At 54.3% G+C, this 13,967-nt stretch overlaps 1 protein-coding gene across 1 annotated transcript in view; it reads right to left on the reverse strand.

Annotated features, from left to right (window-relative positions):
* QSOX1 (quiescin sulfhydryl oxidase 1) overlaps positions 1-13,967 on the reverse strand; it is a 32,980-nt gene that overhangs the window by 16,773 nt on the left and 2,240 nt on the right. Inside the window, exons 2-4 of the mRNA XM_036109118.2 lie at positions 8,794-8,894; positions 1,369-1,414; positions 710-812 (exon numbers count right to left, since the gene is read on the reverse strand). Coding sequence (XP_035965011.1) covers positions 710-812; positions 1,369-1,414; positions 8,794-8,894 — 250 coding nt within the window. The remainder of the gene's footprint in view (positions 1-709; positions 813-1,368; positions 1,415-8,793; positions 8,895-13,967) is intronic.

Consider the following 13,967-nt stretch of genomic DNA (forward strand, 5'->3'; position numbering starts at 1 on the left):
TGGTCCTTGGATTTGTTCCATCTTGGCAGGAATCCCTGAGGTGGGCTCTATCCTGTCTCGAGTTCTCATCTGGGAGGGCAAGACCTAGTGTTCTCGATTTATCCTCTGTGGGAGAGCGAACGCAAGGCACTGCGCCCCTTCCTCTCCTAGAAGAGGCAATCCTGGCAGCCTGCCTGGCAGGCAGACACGGGCCACCAGCCACCATGCCTGATGCTCTGCGGCACAAGTCACGTGCCCCACCCCCCAGTCACAGCCACCGCTCAGAAAGATGACCACTTCCTTTTACAGACAGTGCTCCCTTTTCCTCTGAGCCTCCCTTCTTCATCCCTATGTCCACTCTCTCCGTGCCCCCTCCGGGTTAGACCATGTGACGTCCGCTGCACCCCTAAACATTCCTGAGGACAGACTGTGAAAAGCAGAGGCAGGTATGGCCTGGAGAACCCCCGCCCATCTCTTCCTTCCCACCCGGCAGGACGGGCCCTTGTCCCCCTGTCGGTCCCACGAGGCCAGAGCTCCTCAGGGAGGACCTCCAGTGATAGGGATTCTTCCATGAGCTGCTCCCGAACGGCTCTGGGTTCTAGCCCACAGAGGTGTCTGCATCAGAGACAAAGGCCGTCGTATCCCCCACGCCGCTGTCCCCGCAACCCTCTCGCTCCCAGGCCTGTGATCCTGGCCCACGCTGCACCAAGTCTGTTCCAGCCCCGAATACCTGGCCGGCTCCAGCGGGGGAAAGGTGGGGGGCCACGTGTCACTATGGGACTCCAAGGCGTCGATGAGCCTCTTCCGCAGCGTCTCCACATCAGCACCAACCACTGGATGAAGACGGACATGGGGGAGGGGGGTGCATGAGGAGGGAGGGAGAACAATCCCAGCACCTTTGTCAGCTTCACTGAAACAAAGGGCCCAGGGCACAGGCTAGTTCTGAGAGAAACAGAGCACGGGTCAGTCCTTCTCTGTTAGAGCAGTGGGGTGGGTCTTCTTCTGTGGCCCTAAGTTATACAAGAAGACCCAACCCTCAGAGGGCAGGAAACAGTCCCTCAGGCTTGGAGCCCAGGAGCGCTTTCCCCGGAGGCTGTCTGGTCTGTCCCTCTGGTTGTCAACCCCATTTTGACATGAAGGGTTGGCCTGGGTACATGGTGACCCTCCCCTCTTCCCAGGACCCTCAATGGACCAAAACAGAAGGGCTTCTTCAGCCTCCTTTTCCAGAAGGCATCTTCCAGGCGGGCTGGGAAGGCCCCGGGAAAACACAAACTCTGCTTTCACTTGGGAAACTCTTCACCCTGTGGACCTTGCTGGGCTCTCCTCACCTCAGTAGTAACCCAACAGAAAGAAAAAGAAGATATTGACAACTGGAACCAGGACACCCACCTGGCAGTGTTGATCCTGAGCCATTCTTGGAAAAGGCCTTAAAGAACTAGAAGCAAACACACAGGCAAGAGTCAGTAACACACGGAGCTAAGACTACCATATGGGGCCAGACGGACCCGTGTCTAAGACCCGGCTGCCTACTGAAGGGGCTGACTGGGGGCAAATTACTTAACTTTTGTGAGCCTCAGTTTCCTTGTCTGTAAAAGGAGAACAGCGAGGTATCCGCTCCTGGAGCTGGACGCAGATTCCTGTCCACTGTCTCCGCATCCGATCCCCACCCCCATGGCTCTGAGGCACCCAGGGAAATGCAGGCAGCAGCTTACACACTCTACGTGTGGTGGACCGTCTCTCTGTCTTGAAATGAATGCATGAAAATATTCATGCATGAATGAGTGGATGAGGCACACTTAACTGATAAAACAAAGTTACTTCATACTTCCCCCAGAAAATGTTAGCTGCCCTCTGAGGCAATCTGTCCTTAGAGGCTGGTGTCTGTCCACCAAGAACTCGCAGCCTGGCTCAGCAGACACCCCACGAAGGGAAGGGTCTCCAGGTCAGGTCCTGCTGAAGGGTGGGCCTGAGCCCCTGAAGACACAGGTCTTGTTACAGACAGGTCAATTTAACTCATCACTTTGTCCTCTTTTCCCCTTTATAGGACACTCCAGGCTCAGTCCTTGGGCAAGAGGACAGAGAGAACAAAAGACAAGTCATCACAATCTGGGCTTCTCCTAAGTGGCAAGACTGCTGCCAGAGCTCTGGCCTGTGCTCTCCTGGGCTCAGGAGGGAATAAAGTTTAGTTGTCCTGACAAACAGACAGTCACGTAAGTGACTGGCAGAGAGCCTGCTGGCCAGGACGAGGACTCTTCCTGAGATCCTTGGGGGCCACCTGTAGCTTCCTTGGGCCTCTGCCTGCAACAGCATGGCCATCTGGCCTTATTCCCAGCTGGTGGCTGAGGGCAGGCCCTGGGGTCTACCAGACCTGGGTACAAGCCCTGGCTCTGCCACGCACCTGCTGTGTGACCCTGGGCAATCCATTAACCCCTCTGTGCCTTCTCATCTTTAAGATGAGGATAGCGCCATCCACCTTGAGGAACTGCTGTGAGGATTCAAAGATGATACATCTCAAGTGCTTGTGTCTGGTGCATACAGTGAGGGATCAATAAACGTTAACTGCAGGATTATTATCATCCCCTTCCCTTGTTCCACCTTTTAAACACTAGGAAACACTGATCAGCTAGTGTGTGTTTATTCCAGCCATTTGTAGGCAGAACCCAAAAATTCAGAGGCCACCTGCCCATCTTCCCACTTGAGGAACAACAGAGATGCACAGAAGCCGCCCATCTCTTCCCACCTGCAACCTTCTCCTGTTCCCGCTGCCCTCACCTGGCTCCTAACTGCTGCGAACTGCTTTATTCTCTCTCTTCTTAGACCATCAATATAAACTTTTATTCTGGGTAGAAACCATCTGCCGATACATGCCACATATATTTATAATAATGTTCTTTGCAGTTACTGAACAAATTTTGAGTGAAATTATTCGTTATCCTAACACTTGTAAAAATGCTCACAAATTCCCTGAATTGTGGGAACTTAGGGCAGACCCATGCGGCTACAGCTGTTATTTTCAGTTATGAAAAGCAGCATGGTCACTTTTCTTCGGCCACCACGCCCTCCCCCAGATCTGAGCAGGTGCCTTACTGAAGGGAGCTGACCTTACCCCCTTCTAAAGGCAGGCTGCCAGCCCCCAGCTGAGCGTTCTGAAGGCCCCGGCTGGGGGCAGCGGGGAGTCGGGCAAGAGTCCCAGCAAGACTGACCCAGGGGAATGCAGGGACTCGGAGACACAGCCCCAGAATGGAGGGCTACGGGAAGGCCCCCCGTGTCCCTCCGTGTATGCTGTGCTACCACACAGCTGTCCCTTTTGTCCTCAGACGCCTCCCACCTGCCTTCCAAAGTGAGGACAGCACTGGAGCCCCGGCTCCCACACTTCATGCTCTTAGGAACTTTTCCCTATCAGTCTCCCTTTCCCCTTTCCTGCCAGAACTTCCCTATGCCTACAAACAGATTCTGATCCTCCTAGTTTCTTAAAAATAAAATAAAATAAAAAATAAAATAAAATAAAATAAAATAAAATAACAAAAAGGACAGGAAGGGAAGGTGGATGGGAATCGACAGAAGCCCTCCTCCCCTCTCCAGTTACTGCAGGTCCCGTTTCCCTGGGCTGCCAGGTTTCTCAAAGCAGAGTCTGCTCTGCCTCTCCGGCCGCCCCTCTCTTCACGCCCATGAGCCATCAGCTCCGCTGACCCCTCTGCCCCGCCCCCCTTGCTTTCTCTGCAGTCTGTCGTTAGCACTGCCTGCCTTCCCCACAGGGCCAGGGGCTGCCATGTTTGGTAGCACATATCCCCGACGCTCTCCTTCTTGGCCTGCATGCTGCCACCTCCCTTGCCTCACCCGACACTGACCAGGCCTGCTTGGCCACCTTCACAGCCTTCCCCACCCCCTTGTCCTAGCTTCTCCCTGACTGTCTTGTGTCTGCTGCCCCCACAGTCTCTTGCCCCCCAGTCTCTCCTCCTGCCATGTATCAGCTCTTGACACTCTTTCTGTTTAAAAAGCCCTGGGAAGGGGCACCTGCCTGGCTCAGTCGTTAAGCGTCTGCCTTCGGCTCAGGTCATGATCCCAGGGGCCTGGAATCGAGCCCCGCATGGGGCTCCCTGCTCAGCGGGAAGCCTGCTTCTCCCTCTCCCTCTGCTGCTCCCCCTGCTTGTGCTCTCTCTCTCTCTCTCTCTGTCAAATAAATAAAATCTTTAAAAAAATAAAAATAATAAAAAAATAAAAATAAAAAGCCTTGGGAAGAATCGTCACAAACCAGGGGGTCAATCCATGTTTTTGAATGAAGGAGCAAGTGAATGAGTGAACAAACAAGCCTACTGTTTGTCTTCCTTGCCAACGTCATGTACTTGGTCTAAATGATTTGCAATCTGAACCCTTTGTCTCAAGTCCTCACCTGTCCTAAACTTGTTTCCTCCTGGTGCCCTCCACACAGGTACCAGCCCCCCCTACCCCTCTAAGACCAAGTCACCCCTCCAAGACCGAGTCACCCCTCCCCAACCTGTTTCTCCATCTGTGTTCCTTGTCTCACCCCATGTCCTCCCCTGTTAACCAGACCAGCATCTTCTCCTCCCTCAACTCCCATCCACCAGTCAGTGGACAAGGTCTGTGAATTTGGCCTTTGTGATTCCTCAACAGTCCTCTGGGCCAGCTGCCTTGTCCAGACCAGGGCTTACCACCTATTTCCTGGACTAATGCACCAGTCCCTACCTGTCCCTCTGTGAGCTCAGAAATGTTAATCTGCTCCATCTTTTAATTCCCCAGCTGCTCCTCATTGCCACTTTGCTTAGTGGCACCACTCTGGTCTGATTGTGTCACTCCTCAAATCTCTTCCATGACCCCCCATTACCAGTGAATAATGTCTAAACTCACTATGTTTTGAGGCCTTCCAGGATCTGACCCAAACTCCAAAACTTACCTTCCACTGTCCCTCTTCCCTACGCTTCGGCTATGATGGGCCTGAAACCTGAACTTTCTTGAGGACAGGACTACACTTGGGCATCTCGGGAAGCACCACAGTGTCTAGGACTCAGAAGACATCTGCTCAGTCAAACAGAGAACCTCTGTCCTTTGATCATTGTAGATGCTCATGTGAAAATCATATTAAAATCTAGTCAGGGCACATTTTTATCCTCCTATTAAAATGCATCCTTCTTAAGTCAGCTGTTGGAGGCGTGTGCCTCCCCAGGGGAAACCACAACTCCTCCTTGGGAACAGGTAATTAAGATGTCAGCAGTGAGTTTTCTTTTTTCTGGGAGCGGTCGGCACCCGGTCCCTTTCCTTCCATCTCTTCACACAGGAGCCTCTGCCTCCACATCTCCCCAGAGGCATGAGGTGGGTCTTTACCAAACTGTCAAGAAGCAACACCAACATCAACTGCCTTTCTAGGGGTCAAGTAAGGCTGAATGGGAAGCACACTTTCCAGTGGTGACCATCGATGACACTGAATCCAAGCTTTTAAAACAAGCTTTTAAAACAAGAAAATGACCCAGTCTCCAAACAGCTTACGGGGAGCCCAGGAGGATCCACAGGGCTAACCATTCCTACGCCGGAGACTGACTGTGGAGGCCAGAGGAGAGCAGGTGACTGGGGGCCCATATCCTTCTTTCAGAGAGAGGCAGAGTCACCCTTCTTGACATCTCCCCCCTCACAAGAGCCACAGAAGGTAACAGCCTAGCCTCTGCACCCCCACAGGGTATCCACCTCCTGGCCCCGAATTCAGGGCCCGGACATTACTGTGCTGCCTCAGCCCTGCCCATGAGCCTCTGCCCCAGCCAGACCAGTCTTCCCAACATGTCACACACTTCTGCCCACACAGGGCCTCTGCTCTCACCTCCTCCTCGGCCCGCATTCCTCCTCTCCTAGCCCAACCCCATGCAGCCCTCAACACCAAGTGGAAGTCCCCTTCTCTCTGATGCGGGAGGGAAAGGGCTCAGTGAGGCCCAGGGAGCTCCTCCCGCATCCGCCGCGTACAGATCACTCCCCGCGTACTGGCGGGCTGGTGAGCTCAGGGCCCCCAGCAAACACGCACTCAGTAGCCGCTGCCTTACGGACTAGCTAAATGCAGTGCCCACAGACGAGCTATGGTGAGCGCCACAGGGTGACTTAGGGAGGAGAGGGGACAGTAACATTAACTGAACTCCGAGTAATCCCACACGTGTCCCGGCCCTCTCACATGTAAGGCCTCACGTCACATTGGCAACAGTCCTATTAGGTATAGATATTATCATCCCATTTTTTACAGACAAAGGAAACTGAGTCCTGTTGCTGAGGCACTGTTAAACAATCTTCTGAGTCATATCCAGTACGTACAGTAAGCAGTGGAACCAGGATTTGAACCCACATCAGTTATCTCAGAATCTCGCAAAGGGGAGACTTCTGTCGTCTCCCACCCCAATGCTGATGCTCTCTGGAATCTTGATCCCAGCTGGGCCTCCGGCTACAAGGGGTCCTGACGGATGACCCCCTGACGGCACTCCTGTGGCCCATGGCAAGGCCCCTCCCCACGAGTTCCAGCCTCTAGGTTCCCTAAGCGCCAGCTGGAACCTGTTGCCAACTAGTCCCTCCCTCCCTCCCTCCCTCCCTCCCTCCCTCCCTCCCTCCCTCCCTCCCTCCCTCGCTCCCTCCCTCGCTCCCTCCCCCACACCTTTGTTTTCTTCCAGCTGAGCTCCGGCTCCAGTCTGATGGGCCCCTGACACAGCAGGGCCTGCAGGGCCCGGTGTTTGCTAAACAGGCTGGGCTAGTGGCAGCTCACTGCTTGCAAATGGTGACAAGGGGCAGGAGGCAGAGGAAAGGGACAATGACACATGTACCTGGGGGTGACCCAGCCTCGTGTGTGGATCTGTCTCCATCATACCAGCAACACTCTCTCTTCCCCTGTTCAACGTGTGCTCTCATCTTAGAGTTCTCACAGCCTTTATGGGTAGGAGTGAGGACAGGCCCAACCCCAGGGTGGGCAGCAGACAGGCCCACTGGCAGCCAGGCTGACCTTGAGGGTCTGCCCTGTTTTCCAGGGAGTCCAGCCATGATGCCCACAGGCACACTAGACTCTCTGGGGATCTGCAATCTGTTTGAGTGGCATTTTCCAAACATTAGAAGCAACCTAAACTGTAACATCAGTTTAGCGAATCACAGCCAGTATTTAAAAAAAATAAATAAATGGAAAAATAATTAATTAATTTAAAAAAATGGAACAGAAAATAGCAGCGGGTCCTGCATTTAGGAAGAATAAATATTGTTTTACGAAACTTTCGTGTTGGCGATCACATACAAACCAACTTCTGGATCTCACTGTGAAATGTATGTATCTTACTTCGTAGGGCCTTAGAGCAGAGACCCAGTGGGAGCTAGAACCACTTGCCCCCTGGCTCGATTCCTGAGGACAGGGCACTGAGGGCCTCTCCCGGCTGAAACTGAACTGCCAGGGCCCAGCCAGGCACTGCCCGTGTGGAGGCTGGGGAAGGTCAAGACAACCAGCCCAGGGCCCTTCCAGTGCAGGGCTCTCCCAGCTCCCCTCCCACAGCCAGCTGGGCGGTGCAGGAGATGATTAATCACTTGAGGCATTCGGGCTACGTTGGCTGCGTGACTGGGGTAGGTGCTGGGAGCTTCGGGACCTTCCTCACACCCACCGAGCCCCGGCCTCTCCCAGGTGGAAACACCAAGCCTCGGGTGCCAGGTCCCACAGAACGCACCCCCCCCCCCCACCCCGGATGTCCTGAGCCGGCCCTGGTCACATGGAGTTCAAGCTGGACATTCTTGCTGGTGCCTGGAGCCTGGCTTCCTAGACAAATTCTCGGAGTAATGAGGCTGAGATCCGGCTCCTGGTTCTGCTTGGAACTCGAGGCCCCTGAGCTCAGAGATCTTGTTCAGGGGACAATGCTTGGCATTTTAGCTTTCAGAGGCCTTTCCGAATTATTCTTAGTGGTTACAGAGGAAATGCTTTTCTAGATGCCATTCTGGTAGAAGGAGGCTAATTATAGCTGGAGGTAGGGAGACAGATTCCGATTCTTTAATTTGGAAGCAAACTAATTAGATTATAGCTGGGCCTGAGCCCTGGGGAGGGCACTGAGTACACCTGCCCAGCCTTCCCATTCTCGGCTTCCCAGAACCTCCCACTTGAGTGCCTTGGAAGGTGCTCAGACGTTAATTAAGCTGTTGATGCCTCACAGCGGGCAGGTTGTCAGGCAAGGCCTCACTGGCGAGCTCACACTACTCTCAGCCAGAGCTGGGGTCACAGAGCCCTCATGCGCTGGCTGCGATGACTCCCGTGACGGGGATCCTTGCCGCCTGAGGCACTGGCATTTGACCATGGGGTGAGGCTACCCTGACAGGTCATTTCTGAGCTACCTGGACTCAAGGCACTTGCCTGATGAGGATGAAGCTTGCTGGTATTTTCTGGGAGGTCATCAGGCCCCCTGAATCTGATCCTGACCGTGGGTGGGTCAGAGCCTGAATTGGGTTTTATAGGGTTAGATCAGGCCTCTAAGGCTGGGAGTCAGGAGGGAGAAGAACTGGAAAGAGGCCCTTGGGAGCTGGGGGTTCTCACCAGCCCAGGCGGAAACCACCTCACAGCTGAAATCAGCCCATCGCAACTACCCTCCCCTGCCACAGCCCCTTCCTTTTTAAAGGGCAGAACTTGTCAGACCCAATGAACCTCCCAATTCACATGCTTTGCTGCCTCTATAGCAGGTGTCTCATCAAGCCCAGGGACAGTGCTCCAGGGGCTGTGACTGAAGCCGATGGGAGGACCCCACGGAGCTCCGAGGCCCGGGGAGCACGGGAAGCCCGCACCACGCCTGCGCTCCCCTCCCTGTCACGCACCCTCACGGTCGGAAAGCCGGGGATGTCGAAGTCTCTGCAGATTTCGCTGTTGGTCTCGTCAGCACAGTCCAGGGCAGCGACATTCAGGGCCGGTCTCCAGTCTGAAGGGAAAAGAAAAACAACTAGGTAAGTAAGAGGGGCCGGCACCTCTGCCCGCTTACCTCCCCCAAGCCACACTCCCCCCACACCAATGCCCAGAGCACCTGCCCCTAACGCTCTCACGAGAAAGGTCATCCCTTCCTCAGGAAGGATCTCTGAAATAGTCTGGTCATTCTGCACTTAGCCCGTGCCTAGGACGTGGCTAACAGCATAAGCAACGCTCTCCTGTGATAGCATCTGCGGTCCTCCGTTATTCTGGGTGGGCGAGGGGCACGGAGGCTGCAGGGGCTGAAGAAAGATGTCAGATGAGCTTGAACCCCCGGGGAAAAACCCTGACATGGCCTCTGTCCCTGCTGCCCTCCAGAGAGCATCAGTTCCAGAAGGGCGAAGATTTACAACTCCCCGGCGGATGCTCAGGAAGGTCTCTGCGGCCAGAGGTCCTGGCAGTCAGCCCAGCCTGCATGGGTGGCACACAGGTGGGGAGGACTGGCTCCCCTGCCAGAGAGGGAGGCAGGGAGCCCAGGGGAGGAAGGGAAAGGCACCTGGAATCTAGGAACCACCGGGAAAGAAGCCCTGAGGCCAGAGTCTGGAGGGACATGAAAAGCTCCCCGAGTTGCCTGGGCACCCCGCTCCTGCAACAGGCCCCGGGCTGCAGGCCTCCCTCCGCTGAAACTCACTGGCAGAGGACATAAAGGCACCATTCTAGGCCACGGCCCAAGATCTGTGAAGCAGAAAACAGGCTTCTCTACCAGGCAGGCCCCCCGAGCTCTGGTTCCAGGTCAGGTGCCCCTCGGGCACCTACTCAAGTTCTCCGTCACAGTGAGGCTGCTTCAGCAGGAAGGCAGGCTCCACACACACCGTGGGGTGGGATGGACTGGTGCCCACCATGTGGCACAGGGCCCTGCTCAGGTCTCCTCCACAGACACAAGCCTGTCGGTCCCTAAGCGCCTCTTCATTTCTGCATCCTCACTGCCCGGCTTCCCCAGTGAGCAGCACACAATAGGTGCTCCGTGACCGCCGACCCCATGACACGGTCGACCCAGGCGAGGGCCCGGCTCTCAGCAGCTCGGGTGCTGGAACGGCGTCTCTCAGCTCTGCCCCAGCCTAGCGGGTCCAGGCCGGGGGGGAATGTGATGCCATCACCTGGGAAGGCATGCAAGAAGAGCTGCCCTGGATCACAGGCAAGAGCACACCAGGCTGCCCTTCTGTGACTTCTTCCCTGCCCAAGGGAGGCCCAGGTCACCCTCTATGGCCATCTGGCACGCTCCAGGCTTGGCTCCGTCTGTTCTGCATCTCGGGCTCTGGTCACTTCGTGCAGGGTAACCCCCAAGAGAGACTTGGCGCCTCTCAAAAGAGTAAGTCGATTAGACAAAAGGGTGGAAGAGGAACAATTTCTTGTCCTTCCACCAGGGAGGGCCACCAGCAGGGGTCTCACAAAGCCACCTGGCAGGGTGACCAAGGACTGAAGGCCTCAACTGCTCCTCTCCTCTCTGAGAGTACAGTTCCCCATCGCCGGGGTCAGAGTCTGCCCACTGCCACTGAGGCACGAAGACTGAAGGGACAGGGAGCTAGCACTCAGGGGGCGCCCACCACCTCTCCCCACTACTGCTCCGGCGGGGGGCACTATCCCCCCAACTCTACAAAAAGCAACTGAAGTCTCTAAGTTGTCCAAGGGCTACCAGACTCAAACCCTCTTCTCTTCCCCCGCCACCTCACCGGGGGCAGGATATTACCCTTCTATTTTTGCTGTTTGCTCTGATCACAACCTTCCCCGTGAAAGAGAGAATGGTAAAAACAGTGCCGTCTTCAAGCGACACATGATTCTTTAACTCAAGCACCCAGTCACTATCAGAGACTCAGCTCTTAGATGATGATATCGTACATACAGAGAGCTTATGAAGAGTTTGCTACGTGCCTAACTTATCTCATTCCATGTGCAACTACCCTCGGGGGCAAGGCAGAAGCTATTATCTCCAGACCTGCTTTCCTCCCCTGTAAAAGAACATCCGAGAACCATGCCCATGGCACACTGCATCAGTGGTAAATCTGGGATCTGAACCCCTGGTCTCAAGAGGGCCCAAGACAGAACAGAGAGCTGCTCTGCTGGCTTCCCAACCAGGAAAGCCGGGGGGGAGGGGGGGAGAAGGGGAGTGGGGCGTTAGCAGTGGGGGCTGGGGGGAAGGGGATGCCTGGGAATTATCAGCCCCTTGCTCCTGGGTAGCCCTGTGACTCCTTATCTTTATACCTTGACTCGCTGTCCCTCCAAGAAATGGAACCGGTGCCTGTTCCTACCTGCCCCGGGCACAGGGGTAGGCTGGGGACAGTCAGGTGCTGGGAGTCCTGGCTAAGGAATGTTTCTCAGGAATATCAATGTCAATACCTTACTGAGCCATAATGACATATAAAGATCTCATGTGATACTCATCACCATGGGCCTGACCATCCATTCTAGTCATTGTACAAGGAATGGAGAGGACCCTTATCGGGGCGCTCCACTGGTAATGCAAAGCTGCATTTAAGTAAAGTGCACGGTTGTCAAGGAACAGAACTGGCCGAGGGAGGCTTTTTAAAGTGTCAGGTGCCTTAAACACCACAACGTGCAGGCTGAACACCTAACATCAGCAGTATCAGCCCAGCCCTACTCCTGGGGAGAAAAAAGTCTCCTGGTACAATTACTGCCCTGGCAAAGTAACTTCTCTATTAACAACAGAGTAAATGAGCAAATGGAGAGGGGGGACGTGTGGGGACACAAGCATAACTGGGACATCTATGGTCTCTGGGTGGCAAGTGAAGAGACACCCTATAGTGAGGGGGGGGTCATGGGCTCCTTCTGAAGTCAGAGGCAGGATCCCCGCCCCCACTCACCACTCCAGGAAGGGGCATGGACCCGGGGTCACATGACTTGCCTATAGCTCTAAGTGGCCAAAGCACCATGAGGGCCACATGTCTCCTTTCTGGGCCTTATGAGTCAAACGGGGACCAGGATAGATGGTCTCTCCTGTCCTTTACAGCTCGAACAGCTGTTCAAGTGCTGGATGGCAAACAACTCTCAGCATGAAAAATGGCCACAAGTCCTCCCCGTGTTAAGCAAGCTCCTATTCATACAGAGGCCAGACTCACCCAAACCACCAAGAGCTAGTCAAGTGGTCAGAACCAGACCTCCATGCAAGTCTCCAGGAGTCCTGACAGGGAGTTAGCCCATGCCCTGCCATCACCACCGCATCCCTTCCTCCCTGTTGCAGACTTCTGGGCAGTGAGGTCACGGGACAGACAAAATGCCTTCCCTAGCCTTCACACCCGGCTGCCACCCCAGGCCTGAGTCCAGAAGAGCCACGGCACCAGCAGAGGGCCTGGTCACTACATTCTCATTTGGAATCCTGTGAGGCTCACACCATTGGCCTGCGTAACTGTTCAGTGGGCTCCTTCCCTGTGCCAGGCTCTGCACTAAGGCGTCACGGGGTACAAGAGAGGTGGTCTACACCGTGGAAAAGAAAAGGCAAACCACCACTGTTCAGTGTCACCCAAACGCCTTATAAATGTCATTTCTGTGGCTTGGCAGAGGCCATTTTCCCACCCGGAGGACTCCTCCTTCACCCACCTCTCCACCTGCCTAGGTTCTAGAGAGAAAGAGATGGGTTCGAGAACCTCCTCCAGTATCTGCACAATCTCGGGCAAGTTACTTACCTGTTAAAAACAAAAAACCCATCGACTGCTCGGATATTTTCTCATAAAGGTCATATATACGTACTAGTGGCCTGTAAAGGCCCTTAGCAAAGTGCATAAGGCAAGTGCGTAATAAATAACTGCTTAAATTAAGGCCTGCTGACAGATTAGCCCTCCATGACTTCGCCCTGCCCTGAGTTCCTACAAGAAACGGTCGAGCCACTCCTTTGGCCTTTTTCAAACACAGCTTCTCACTGTTGCCAATTTTCCTGCCGTGTGTAGCTCATTTCCCAAACTGCAATGTAAACAATGTTCTGCATACAGAGGTCACTTAACAAATATTCACGGGATTGATTAGCCAGTGAAGAGTAATGAAGATCTAAGATGAACACAATCAATTTCCCAAACATATGGTGACACAAGAAGAGCTTTCCTGGACCAGAAAGGGAGGAGCCAGATCTTCAGAAGCCAGCGCTCTGGTCCATGGTAACAACTGTCCCGGAGAACCCATCCTACAAGTCACTGAATAAATGCGCCCTAGCCAGTCAGAGAAAGGCCTGAGGCCAGCCGGGCAGGGTTGCAGGATGTTTCTCCCCCCTCATGACCTTCCACACTCTCACTGCTCCTAGCCCAGATACTCCTACCATTGGCAGAAGGCAGGGGCTCATTCCAACAGGCTCCGGGGTGGCGTGAGCCCTCTGCTGACCCACAACCATTTTCTCAAGGAACCTCAGGAATACAGAGATGATGTAAGCACAACCCCGGCTTCTCAGCAGGGCCTCACCGTTGGATGGGAGTGGGGGCATTCTTTATCACCGCAGGCTGACACCAGATTCGGCTGGTGCTCCCCCCAACACGATCTTGTTAAGGGGGCTGACCCAACCCCGTGGCTCGTGTGAGACCTCTGGTTTCCTACTTCCCATTGACTGTGGTTCATCTCCACAGACTCTGATGCTTCCACTGTCCTTCCTGGAGATTAAGTTTCGATTTGCGTTTTTTAGGGGAAGACTGTCACTCCATGCATGAGGGCAAGACCCCTTTTGGAAGCGGCAACCCTCGCCCAGGAGTAAGCTGGGTCAGTGTCTGGCTATGCGATTCATTGGAAAACTCTGGGTTGCAAGAGGCCAAACACATGAGTCAACTGGAAGCTAAACCTTCCCTCCAGCATTCTTAAGACATAAGAATCTTCTAGATTGAGTTCATCTGCAGCCATTAGAGACCTCTCATAATCTCAAGGTGGAAACTGACCTGGAGATTTTTATGATTTTCAGGCCCACAAGGTCCCCTGAACACCTAACGTCCCCTCAGGTGTTCCAGTTCCATGCTCAACACTCTTCCTCCCCCTTGCCCTGACCAGATGTGTTGATAGCACCAAAACAGTGCAAGGAACTGTTGAGAAATGGCACAATCAG

The sequence above is a fragment of the Halichoerus grypus genome, chromosome 7 (genome assembly GCF_964656455.1).
Source record: "Halichoerus grypus chromosome 7, mHalGry1.hap1.1, whole genome shotgun sequence".
NCBI classification, from domain to species: Eukaryota; Metazoa; Chordata; class Mammalia; order Carnivora; family Phocidae; genus Halichoerus; species Halichoerus grypus.